At 54.5% G+C, this 12,600-nt stretch overlaps 1 protein-coding gene across 1 annotated transcript; it reads right to left on the bottom strand.

Annotated features, from left to right (window-relative positions):
• Positions 1–701: 701 nt before the first annotated feature.
• On the bottom strand, positions 702–1,316 carry LOC112817561 (translationally-controlled tumor protein-like). The gene has a single exon (XM_073884200.1). The coding sequence runs from the start codon at positions 1,239–1,241 to the stop codon at positions 858–860; it is 384 nt and encodes a 127-aa protein (XP_073740301.1). The 5' UTR covers positions 1,242–1,316; the 3' UTR covers positions 702–857.
• Between the last annotated feature and the right edge of the window lie 11,284 nt (positions 1,317–12,600).

The raw sequence follows: 12,600 nt of genomic DNA, 5'->3' as shown, positions 1-12,600 counted from the left end.
TTCAGAAAGCACAGAAGCAAGACGGAGCAGGCTAGGCTTGGGGTGGGGAGCTTGCAAGCTGGGGGGGGGTGCTGGATCCTGCCAGGCATGGATGGAATGCCAGACTGAGGAGTTTGACCGTCTTCACGGAGGTCACTGGGAGCCATGCAAGGGTCGTAGCGGGGGCAGCATGATCAGATTTGCATCCTGGATTGACCCTCGGGCCCTTGTCTCCTCCGTGCAGAACGTCACACCAGTGGTACTGAGAAAGGGGCTTCGGGGTCCAGGTGGTTTCGCCAAGGAGGCATCACTCGATCTGGGCCTCCAAGGAGAAGGAACTCTGCACAGTGGCATCCGGCCCACACCTGTGTCCCCACGGCTGGCACAGACTCAGGGCTTGAGAAGGGAGCAGGCAGAGGGGGATGTGTCCCTTCTTGGAAAGATGGACGGTTTGGGTCTCCCGCTGTGCCTAGGCCATGCCCCATCCACACCGGCTCTGCTGGCCCAAGGCCTGCAGGGCCGCGGCTCAGGAGGCTCATCTTCCTGGCCCCAAGGCGACTGTTTGCCCCCAGCACCTGCACCTACCTTGCTTTCCCACCAGGCGTTTCTAGAAAGGGCTGGGCAAGGCTTGGGTCCCATCCCTCTGGTCTCTGATTTTTTTTTTTTTTTGAGTTTAAATGCATTTTATTTTTAGACAACCTACATGACATGTTTTTTTCTTAAAAACAATGCCTCCGCTCCAAATAAATCAGGGTCAAAACAAATGAAGAGCTCAAGATGCCATCAGTCCCATCTGTCTAAGTCCTGGTGTCGTGTGGATGAAGAGGAGCAGCCCGTTACGGCAACAGGTGACACATCCAAAGTCATGGCCCAATTCGTTAACATCTCTCCATTTCTAAACCATCCTTAAAGAAAATCATATATGGGGTCACACCATCCTCACGGTAGTCCAGCAGAGCAACCATGCCATCTGGATTCATGTTTTCACCAATAAAGAACTGGTAGTTTTTGAAATTAGCAAGGATGTGCTTGATTTGTTCTGCAGCCCCTGTCATAGAAGGCTTTACTCTTTCTGGCCTCTGTTCTTCAAGTTTGCCTTTGATTGATTTCATGTAATCTTTGATGTACTTCTTGTAGGCTTCTTTTGTGAAGCTGGTTTCCTTCCCCTCCACCTCCAGGCACAGCCTGTCGGCCATCTCCCGGATCTTGTAGATGTCGGAGAACATCTCATCGTGGCTGATGAGGTCCCGGTAGATGATCATGACCACGGCTGGAGAGAGACGACAGCGGCACTACCTTAGCAGAAGCCGGGAGCTCTGAGCGAGCGCGGTGCAGCCGGAGCGGCACTCGGGGGGGAGGGGAGGGCGGAGCGGGCGGAAAAGGCCCTGGTCTCTGATTCTTAAGCTGCCCAGCGTCGAAGGTGTCCCTCTTGGAGCTCAGCAAATGCCCCCAGGGCCACCCCGGACTCTGGGAGGACCACAGCTGCAGTGGGCCTGAGGCATTTATTCTCTGGAAAAATCTCCTTCTAGGCTCTTCTTCCCAGCGGTGGCACCGGCAGCTGGGGTCAGGGCAGAAGGAGGGTGGGGCAGGCTGTTGCCCGCATCAGCCCCAGAGAGGGCTTCTCGTGGCTGGGAGAGCAGGGACTGGAAAGGGTGTTTCAAGAAGTTTTCGGCGGGCGGCGGGGGGGCCCTGGCCGAGTTCTGTGGGCCGACTGCGTGCTCTCAACACAAATGTGAATCTTCACAAACAACGCATTTGTTCAAAAGTGAGTCGCAGTGTTTTACGATATACACATGTATGAGCATGTACGTGTGTGTGTGTCTACAAACCTTTCTCTTTTGGTCACAGCAGTATATCCGGGACAATCTGACTAATGCCTTCTCTCCCGTGCCGTGGGGTTCAGTGCTTGGGTGGGGGGAGGGAGGGAAGTATGGACTACGCAGTGGGTGCCCCTGCCCCTGCTCACCCTGGACAGAGACCCACAGACTGTAGCCCCCTCTCATCGTTGCCGGCTGGCCAAAGGAGGCAGACCAGGCTGCAAGCCCCTCGGGGCCCAGCGGTGCACCCCCGAACAGATAATTAAGTAAGCCGGTGGCCCGGCTTGCAGAGCGCTGCCCAGCGCTGGTTGGGCTGCCTGGAGGCGGGCTGGAGGACGGTTGTCCCAGTTATCAGGGACCTTCTGGAAAAGAGCAGTTGGTTCAGCTGGCGTAGACTCAGGGACAAGGCAAAGGGGGACAGATGGTCGGACATTTGCACACACACATGGACACAGATACACGTGGACACACGTGCACAGCTCGGCCCCAGACATCCAGACACACACTTGTCGTGCTGTTGAGGGGCACTCATCCCACCTTAACTCGGGGAGCCTTGGGGACAGGGCTGGTGCCAGTGTTGGGGGGCCCTTTGTTGGATGACCAAAGGGTTGAGGCGCAGATACCCAGTGTATCCCAGGGAGACCCCCGGGCGGAGTACAGACACACCCTGGGGAGGGCAGACGCATCCCGTCTGGTTCTCGGTGGCTTCTCGGGCTGGCTGTGTCTTGGCTGGAAGGTCTGGCTGCAAAGAACTATTGGAACAGCCAGAGAGGATTCTGGGAGGAGCAGCTTATTAGGTGGGTACGGATAGAGTCCCACACTGGAGGTCTCAAGTTAGGACCCTCTGTTCCACTAGGGTGGCGCAAGTGTCCCTGTGCCCTGCCACCTCCTGATGACCTGAGCCTTTCACCTCCCTCAGCCCTGGCACCTGGCCGGGGTCCTTCAGGGGCCTGCTCTGCTTGGGCGGTGGCAACTCTGCCAGCAACCCCTGACCTCTCCCTGCCCCTCCGCGACCCCTCCACTGTCTCCTGCCTCCCACCCACTTTGCATCCCAGCCCTGACCTCACGTCTGCAGGGCTGCGGGCGGGGGCGAGATAAGGCGGGTGTTGCACGCTGCTCCCTCCTGAGGACCGGCGGGAAGGGCGGGCCGGGCTGCCAGCCTCAAGAGCGCCCATGACTCACCAGGTGGGCAGGGCTGAGGCCGGCATCCGGGAGGAAATGCCACTTCCTCTGGATAAGGCTGCAGGCCCTCCGGTTTTGCCTTATGGTGTGTGCATTTGGGGTTTTGTTTCAAGAAGTCCTGCCACTCCTGTGTGACAAACATATTCTCCCAACAGTTTATTCTAGCAAATTCAGAGTCTTGCTTTTCATATTTAGGTCTGGCTTTAATCCCTTTGGAGACATTTTTTTAGGAGATAGTAAGTAGAGATCCAGTGGCAATTTTTCTCCATCGAGTGAGCCCATTTCTTCAACCCTACTAAGCCCTCCATCCTTTCTCCTTGGACCTGTGGTGTGTTCAACTCTTTTCGAACTTAGTGATCTGCTCTGCCACCCACCTGGCTGTTTCTGAACCCAGACCCTATTGCTTTCCTTCCTTCCCACGGCTTCGTGGCATGTGCTCACGGCAGGCCGGGCAAGGCCTCACCTCTTGGTTCTATTTTTCAAAGTCGGCTAGCCATTTACAAATCTTTATTCTTCTATATATTTTAGAGTAAGCTTATCAAGTTCCTCAAAAATATCCAGCTGGAATTCAGGACTCCAATGTGGCAGACAGGAGGAGGAGGATATTTGTGCCTTTTAAGCAACAAGGGACTGAAGTTCTAGAATATACACGAGATGCCCATGGAGCAAGGAGAGAAAGACAGCAGCCCCTATTAAAAAATGGGCTAAGGGTATGAATTGGCAATTTGCAGAAGAGGAAATGGAAACAACCAGAGTACAGAAGTGACTCAAACTCACTTAAAACCAGAGAAGTGCAAATTAAAAAACAATAATAAGATACTGCTTATCACCCATCAGGCCACCAGGCAGTACAGAGGTAGGTACTGGCCAGCACTGGGAGGATGTGGGCAGGAGCGCCTCCCCAGGTGCCCATCACTGGGGTGTGGGTGTAAAACCTGGCCACGCCCACCCCAGGGCGCCACGTGGCAGTCACACACGAAGCCACAAGCCTTGTGGAAGACAAGACTAGGTTGTCGGATCCTAAAAACAGAGCGTGGCTGGAAAAAATAAGAAAGAAATATGAAGCCCCTAGCCCAATTCCACTCACATAAATAATGCCCCCTCCCAAACGGCGATACACATTTACAAAAAAATGAGGTCAAATTCACACAGCATGACATTGACCCCGTTGGAAAGCATTCAGCCTGGCGGCATTGGGTCTGGTTGCGATGTGGTGCAGCCACCAGATCTTTCCAGGTCCAAGACGTGCCATTCCCCAAGAGGAAACCCCATGCCAGTTTCATCTTCAAGAATACACACGAATAAAAACACATGCATGAGAACGTTGCCGGAAGGGGCAGGAACAGGGCTGAAAGGAACAGGTCCATGAAGCCCCCGGGGCACAGGGAGTATGGCTGATGGGACAGTAACAACGTTGAGTGCTAATTTACCATGGTGCTCATTCTGTAATGCACGTACCCATCATTGTGCACCTGAACTAATACAATACCGTATGTCAATTATTCTTCAATTTAAAAAAATTTAAATCAATCCATCAATCAATCAATCCTCTGGGCTTTGAGGGCCAAAAAGAGATTTAAAAATAACATATACACAGGAGGTCGGATTTCCTCTCCTCCAGGCACCCAGGGGTCAGAGACTCTGGAAAGACCCTGGGACCCCAAAGGAGCATCTCCCATCCCGTCTCGACTCCTGGCACACGGCAGGAGCCCAGGGTGAAGGTGGTAATTAATTGGGCCTGGGAAGGGGATAGTGGGGAGGAAGCAGGCACTGTCAGGCAGGGGCTGAGAGGTGGACCCCTTGGCAGGTGCACAGGGTGGTGTTGTTGGGGTACGAGGGGTGGGAACCTGAGGGCTGTTTTGGCCGACACTCTCTGCTGATCCCTGGACTAGGCAGAGCAAGGCTCCATTTTCTGAGCAAGAAACCCAGACATGAGGTTTGCCAGAAGCCTCTTTGTTTTTCTGGATTTGAGAATTTATTTATATGAAAAGTCTTACCAAGGTATAAACATTCTGGGCCTTTGCACATGCTATGGACTTAGCTGGAATGTTCCCTTCAAGCCCCCTCCCACTGGGTGTCCTCCTGGTGAACTTCAGCCACCCCTGGGGGCACCTCCTTCAGGAACTTTCTCTGACCCATGTCCTTCCCTGCACCCCAAGGTGCTCAGTCCCTCCTGGGGGGACCCACAGCCCCTCACGTGATGATCACGTGATGAAACCCACGTCGGTGCTCCCTCCACCCCCACTTGGAGGCATTTCTCCGGGGCAGGAGATTGCTTTGTTTTACTTTCCCAGGGGCCTGGCACCCCATGGGGCTCAGAAACGTCAGATGCATGGATAACCAGTAGATGTTTGGTTTCACCTGCCTGTGTTCATGGCCAGGGTGGGGGCTGTCTTCCCAGCACCAAGTCATTGGGGTTTGAATCAAAGTGGTCTCCAGGCCCCTGCTCTCCTCCCCAGGAGGCTGGGGTAAGCTTATTCTGTACTGCCAGAGACTCAGTGTTCTGGGCTTGTGACAGGGAGCCCTGGCCTCTGGGGTGCTGGGCATTCACTGTGTGTGGGTCGTCAAGACCCAAGCCTCCAGAAGGCAGAGGGGAGACTGGGCAAATCAAGCTCCCATGTTGGGGGTGCTTTGTGAAGGTCCCGGGGCTCTTCCTTCCATCTCAGCTGCCCTTGGTCGGCTAGAAGGATGGGGGCACCATGGGTAGCCTACTCCCCACCCTCCTGAGGCCAGATGGGGGCTGGTGTCGTTGCGTCTCAGCAATGGGACCCCTTTCAGGCCCTCCACGGACCTCTGGGAACTCTCCCTGAGGATGTAACCTCAGCTTCAGAGGTTTGTCTCCAAGTAGGTTTGCTCTTCCCAGACAAGGGGTCTTGTCTGGGCCAGTCTGGGGGACTTTTGTTTAAGCCCCTGGTTTGGGAACATGAGGGAGAGAAGGGACTTTTTTTGTTGTTGTTAATGCATGTACTTTGGTTTTCTGTGCAACCAGCTCCCAAAGTCACTGCTCCCCTCCTCGCTTGGCAGGGCTGCCCGCCTCGTGCTGTTGACCTTGGCTGTGGGTTTGTGGGGGCTGGAGCTCTCACACCATAAATTCCTGTCTTCTAGGAATCCAGCCTGGGAAAAAAAGGAAACACGGAGGAGAATATTTGATTAACATTTTTCCAACGTGACCACATCACAGAGACATGTGGCCAGAATTCTCACCCTGGACTGGGCAGGGCACCACTCGGCTCGTGCCCAGCTGTGGGGAGGGTGGGCTGAGCTGGGGGCCCTCCTGGCCCGAAGGAAGAGTAGGGTCCGAGTTGGCATTGTCGTTCAGGGTGGAGGGCTCTTGGATGGGAGCTGGTCCAGGTCAGACACCTGGATTTGAACACCTGGGAGAGCTCATCTTTGACCTCAGTGGTTCTAAGGCGGCACCCTGAGCTTGGGGTGTGAGGCTCCGACCTTGTTTTAACCATCAACTCTCCCACTCTGGACAGAACCCTCTGACCCCAAATTGAATCTTGACCCTAACTCCAGACTCAGACCTGGCCCAGTGACCTCTGACCCGAGCCCCAGGCCAACTGGGCTTTCTTCTGTCACTGAGCTTTCCTGCAGAAACCCTCCATGCCTCCCTCTCTGTCCCCAAACTCTAAGCCCTCGTCCTCAGAACTAGCCTGGAACTAATTCTAGGGGATGTCATCAACCTTGCATCTCCAGGCCTCTGGCCAGGCATCCCCTCTCCTCCCCCGACCACCGGCTATCATTGGCATTTAAACACCTCACTGTCAAAAGAAGAAGGGAACCCTCCCAGAGCGCCACTCCTGCCTCTGGCCGCCCCATCTCTCGCCTCCCTGTCCCGGCCACTCTCCAGAAAGCTGTCTGCACGGTTGTCCCCACTCCTCACCTCCCTCACTCCCCGGCACACGTCGTCCGGGCGCCCACGCGGTCCCCACCCAGGTCAGCGGGGACCCCACGGAGCCAGCCCCACCGGCAAAGCCCTGTCCTTCCAGGCTCCTAGGACCCCCACTCTGCCCTCCTTGGTCCGGATGGGCACTGTTATCTCTGCCTGGATGTCCATCTTTAGCATCTCAGTCTCTGCTGTCCAAACCCAGACGCCTCTTCCCCACAAACTGCTCTCCCCGCAGTGCTCCAGCTCAGCGATCCCTGTTGCTCAAAACCGAGTCATTTCCACACGTCTCTCTTCCCCGCCGTCCCGGGTCCCGCCCACCTGCCCGCCAGGACATCTCGCCCATGTCTGGATTTCCACCCTATCCGCACCCCAGCTACCCCCACCCACGCCCACTCCCTACCCTCCTCGCCCCCCACCACCCTACCCCTCACCCATTACCCCTGCGCTCCTCTCTTCCCCCTCCAAGCTGCCATCTGATTTCTATCCCATCTCCAAGGATAGCTTTCCGACTCTACCTTCATCCACTCCTGCCCCTTCCAACACAGCTTGACCTGTTAAAAATGCCAATCTTACCGTGTCACTTGCCTACACCCCACCACTAACTACCCACTCCCCTGCAGTGATCTCCTTGGGCTCTCTTGTTCCAACTCGGCACCAGTCATCCCGGATAGACGCGGGGGTACTGTGTGTCCCCCTCTCTGGAGTCCTCTCTGCCTTGTCTCCCTATAGCCGGCAGCATGACCAGCTAATGTCTCCTCGTCCCATCAGCTCAGTGCAAACATCACCTCCATCGGGAAGCCTTCCCCTCCTTCCCAGGGCTGCTCTGGGGCCCCCCGCTGGGCTGCCATGGGGACCAGAGGAGCACAGATCATGTTAGTTCTCATTTCCTGGCTCTCTGACCTCAAATTTGGAAGGCCTCCCCCCCAGGAGCAGAGACCCTGTCTGGGTGCCCCCCACTGGTTTTCCTGAGCCCAGTCACAGGGTGGTCCCTCCAAACCATTTTTAGAATGAATGAGATAAAGAGAGGACCAGAGGACCCTCAGAGACCAGGAAGACATTAAGGCTCAAGTGGGGTAATGGGAAAGGGAAGCAGGCCTGGGTGTCTGGGGAGATAAAGAATAGGTTGGGGGGCTGGGGGACACCCCTTAATCAGGAGATACGTTTGCAGCACCATGGCATGGAGAGGGCCTTCATTTGATAAAGGAGCTCTGAGGCCCACAGTGGCCAGTTGCAGAGCTGAACCCAGGACCAAGACCTCGACCTTGGGATATGTTCTCGGCTCCCAGAAGGTTACAAGTCCCTTGGCTTTGGCCTTCACTTCCTGGGCTCACATCACCAGCCCTGGTAGCCCACCCGGCTCTCCCTACCTGGCCTCACGTTCCCCAAACCCACTAACCTCCCCACTACCCCCACCCTTCCTCTCCCTACTGCCCACCTCAGTCCTCTACCTGAACCAATCGCCCCTACCCAGGATCATAGACGCATTGATGCAGCACGTCATTGAAATGGTGGGGGTGGGCCAGGTGTTAAGGAAAAGTCTTTTATCTTAGAACATCACCAAAGGACCGTATTTTCATCTGGAAAAATACGTGGGGACTTTTTTTTTTTTTTTTTAAGAAATTCAAGACAGGAGAAGGAATGAAACAGAGCAGGATCCTATGCATACTGGTGATAAGAACAGCACTTACTGTGCACCAGTGTGTCGGGCACTGGGCTGAGGGCCTCACAGGCATGCTGACTACGACCCCATGCGAAGTCACTGCGAGAGTCTCCACCACCACCTCCAGCTCATATTCCTATGTGAAGGGACTTCAGCTAGAAGACTTTCCTGTACTCTCTCTTCTCCCTTGTTTTTCCTCCCGCAGGACTAGTCTTTTCTACTGTGCTCTGTAGTAATTTTATGGGGGAAGGTTCTGCCTGGCAGGGTGGAGGGAAGACCTGGTGGGTCCAGTGCTACCTATGCCTGGGGTCCAGTGTATCTAAATCAGGGATGAAGGGTGAAGGTGCCCACTGAGGCTTTGCTTTTTGACTTGATTTTCCCCCCCTTTTTTAAGTAGGCTCCCCACTTAGCATGGAGCCCAACACAGGGCTTGAACTCACGACCCTGAGATCAAGACCTGAGCTGAGATCAAGAGCTGGATGCTTAACCGACGGAGCCACCAGGCGCCTCTGGCTTGATTTGCTTTCTTTCTTTCTTTCTTTTTTAAAGATTTTATCCATTTATTTGAGAGAGAGAGAGAGAGAGAGCATGAGAGGGGGGAGGGTCAGAGGGAGAAGCAGACTCCCTGCTGAGCAGGGAGCCCGACGTGGGACTCGATCCCGGGACTCCAGGATCATGACCTGAGCCGAAGGCAGTCGCTCAACCAACTGAGCCACCCGGGCACCCTCTGGCTTGATTTTCTAATCATTATACTTTTTATATTTTTTCTTTTTCTTTTTTTTTTAAGATTTTATTTATTTATTTGAGAGAGAGAGCACATGGGGAGGGTCAGAGGGAGAAGCAGACTCCCCACCGAGCAGGGCGCCCAATGCAGGACTCAGTCCCAGGGTTCCGGGATCATGAACTGAGCCAGAGACAGTCGCCCAACAAACTGAGCCACTCAGGTGCCCCCTTTTTATATTTTTTCTTGCCTTATTGCGATGGCTAGGCCATCTAGTGTAGAGTTGCGTCAAGTGGTGGCAGTGGACAGCAGTCCTCCATAATAAAGTTAATGTTTAATCTCTGTCTGATTCCTGTGGCTATCTCTTAGTTTGTTTTGAATGTGTGAGGGAGATGTTATTTATAGAACTCCCAATACCCCATTTTACAGATGAGGAATCGTGAGGTATCTTGCCCAAGGTCACACATTTATTAAGTGGCAAAGTTCCTGTGTATAAATCCCAGTGAGTTCAACTTCAAAGACTGTAGTCTTAGCTACTATGCTATAAAGCCTTCCATAAAACATGTTCTAAAAGAACAATAATTTAAGAGTGTGGTACTGAAGTAAGATCAGAAATATGCACCATTGGAACAAAATACAAAGCCGCAATTTTATATAAGAGCCAATTATATATAAAAATGCAAGACTTCGTAAAACATTTATAAATTGAATTATAAAATGGATTGGAGGGACAGCAATTCGGGGTGCAAGGAAATTAGCTAACACTTTATATTCAACATTAAAATTATCTCCAGGCAGATGACAGCGTTAAAACTTATATAAGTAAGTAATAAAATTCTACAGTAGCTAGTAAGAAACATTGCAGTCTTTCTTACCTTCTGGAAAAGCATTTATAAATTTTTCTTAACTTCCTTAACTTTTCTTAAACTTCCCAAGTGGTTTATAAGTTTCCAAGCAATAGAAGAAATCATGAGGAAAAAAGATGAATCTTCTTGGCTCAGGGATGGGCGGTGTGGAGGGATGGGGCAGTCCCCCAGGAGTGATCATGGGGGACAGAGCTGCAGTGATCAGCAGTATAAATCATCTTTGAAGACCGAGCAATACACAGCAACATGCTACTGCCAAGTTGCGGGTGTCTGGAATCCCAGGGCAGCCCTTGAATGCCCACACAGGTCCCACTGTCAAGGCACACTCACACCCTTGGTTGTATACTAGAACGGTGGTCTGCAATCGCACACCCTTGGACTTCCATAGATGTATCTTCCCTTGGCTTCACCACCCCATTGATCTCCCACAAAAGTGCACCCTTGCGCACTTGCTTTGAGATGCCTGCTTCACATAGGCATTTGCACACCCAATGGGAAGATGGAGCCCATCCCCTGGGCACAAGCCAGGTTCCATCCGTCTGGGCCTCTCTGGGTGGTCACCTCATTCCACAGTGTGGCAGGTGTGGATGCTGCCAGACCCCACCAGTCCACTGGCTCAGAGTGGGAGACTGCTTACCCCACTGTTCTTCTCCAGTTCCTGCTGCTCCCCCCATGCCCCCCCCCCGGACCCCTCTCCAGCCCAAGCAATACAGCGCATCTGTACCTGCTCTGAGCCCCGTCTGCAGGACCTGCAGGATGAGTGGCATGTTCCAGGCAAGGGCCCAGGGTCTTATCATCCTCTTCACCTGCTCTGTTCTCTAAGCCCACCCGACCAGGCTGGGAGGAGGCACCACCACCTTCTTGCGGGGCTCCGAGGGAGCAGCGTTGACCTCCAGTTTGTACTTCTGGGGTCTGCTCACCCACCAAGCCCCGCACTGCCCCTTACTCCTCCCCAGTTGGTCCAGCCCCAACTCCCAACATCTGCCTGGGCTTGCCTCCAGGCCCCAGACCTTCCCCCTAGAACTTGAGTTTTACCCCCAGCTCTGCCTGGAGCTTGGCTGAGCTGCAGTCCAGTCTCCACGCCCTTGGGAGCCCCTTCTCCGGCAGGCCAGACAGACCCCCTGCCCTGCCTCTGTGCCTGGGGACTCCAGCCAGAACTGAGCACAGCGCCTGGCACGTAGTAGGCCCTCAACAAATATTTGCGAAATGAGTCAATTCCTCCACAATCCCCTCGGATAGCCCAGTGCACTCCTTTACCGATCCCCTTAGCCTGGCCCCTCCAGGTGGGCTGCTTTGGGCCAGGAGCCAAGACCGTGCCTGACCCCACTCTGTCTGGGCCCCTTCCTCCCCCTGCCCCCCACGTGTATGCGGTTTGCCTCTCCCTTCCCCAGGGACAGTGCATCCTTCCCAATTCAGTACACCTTCTCCCGGGCACACAGAGCAGGGCCTCAGTGCCACAAAGCATCCCGAAAGTTGCCCTTCCTGCTGTCCGAGGTTTTCTGCAGGCCTGGCTCACCCCGGGCCGTAGCCACTCTGTCCCTCCTGCCAGCCCTGATCTCTCACCCGGGCCCTCAGTGTGTGTATTTCACCCGCAGGGCTGGCCGGAGGGTTTCTGGGCTGCTCCGAGGGCTCGCTGACTGCCTCCCCTTCTCAGCCGGCCCTTGCTTCCCCCTGCCTGCCATCCTGCAACCTTGTGCTTCGAAATGAAAAAGGTGATGAGGGGGAGGGCCAACTGCTCAAGATTTACAAACGGTGTTTGAGTAGGGGGGACCCGTGGCTCCACGGGCACCTCTGAGGGTCTCCCAGCCTTACTGTTCAGTGACCCGGACAGAAAGCCAGTCCTCCTGGCTCTGACTTTGAAGAGCAGGTGTGCCCTCAGCCCCAGCACATGACACCCGGTCCAGCGCGCCTGCAACAGGACAGAGGACTCTGGGAACAGCCTGGTGTTGGGGAGATGCCTCTGATCACCGGTGGCACGCCCCCCCCACTACCACACTTGTCTGGGCTGTGTGTCCCCCAGGTGGACAGCTAGTGCATTCTCTTACCCAGGCACCCCTCTGACCAGGGAGAAAGCAACAAGTGGGGTTCAGGCTTTTTCTAGGCTTCAAAGGCACCGACTTTTCCAGGGAGTTGCCCTGAGACTTGGATTTCACAAGCCTTCGCTCCAGCCCCCCACTGGACAAGTAGCCAGCTCTTGGGCACCCAGCCTGATTGCTGCCCGACCTGAAGTCTTCGGGGAGGGGAGAGCATGTTTTTAAAACACACAAAAACCCCATCCTGTCTGAACTGAACATTTTCTCCTGCTTGTTCAACACCACCATTTACATTCTTGGGCTGGTCAGTGGCCAAGATATTTATAGCGCGGCCCTGGCACTCCATCTTGCCTAATTGGCGTGGCCGACGGGGCCCCCATCTGTCATGGTAAGTAGGCCTTTCACCGGCCTCTGGCGGGCTCTCAGCCAGCCCGGACATTCCCAGGCCTG

This window comes from Callorhinus ursinus, unplaced genomic scaffold (assembly GCF_003265705.2).
Source record: "Callorhinus ursinus isolate GAN/ISIS: 27379988/994484 unplaced genomic scaffold, GSC_fseal_2.0 scaffold55, whole genome shotgun sequence".
In the NCBI taxonomy this organism is placed as follows: Eukaryota; Metazoa; Chordata; class Mammalia; order Carnivora; family Otariidae; genus Callorhinus; species Callorhinus ursinus.
Note: the sequence above shows the minus strand (reverse complement) of the source record. Positions and strands in the feature narration are given on the sequence as shown.

Bases quoted from the DNA above. Each gene is read 5' to 3' on its own strand.
- LOC112817561 (XM_073884200.1), bottom strand. From the start codon at position 1,241: ATGATCATCTACCGGGACCTCATCAGCCACGATGAGATGTTCTCCGAC.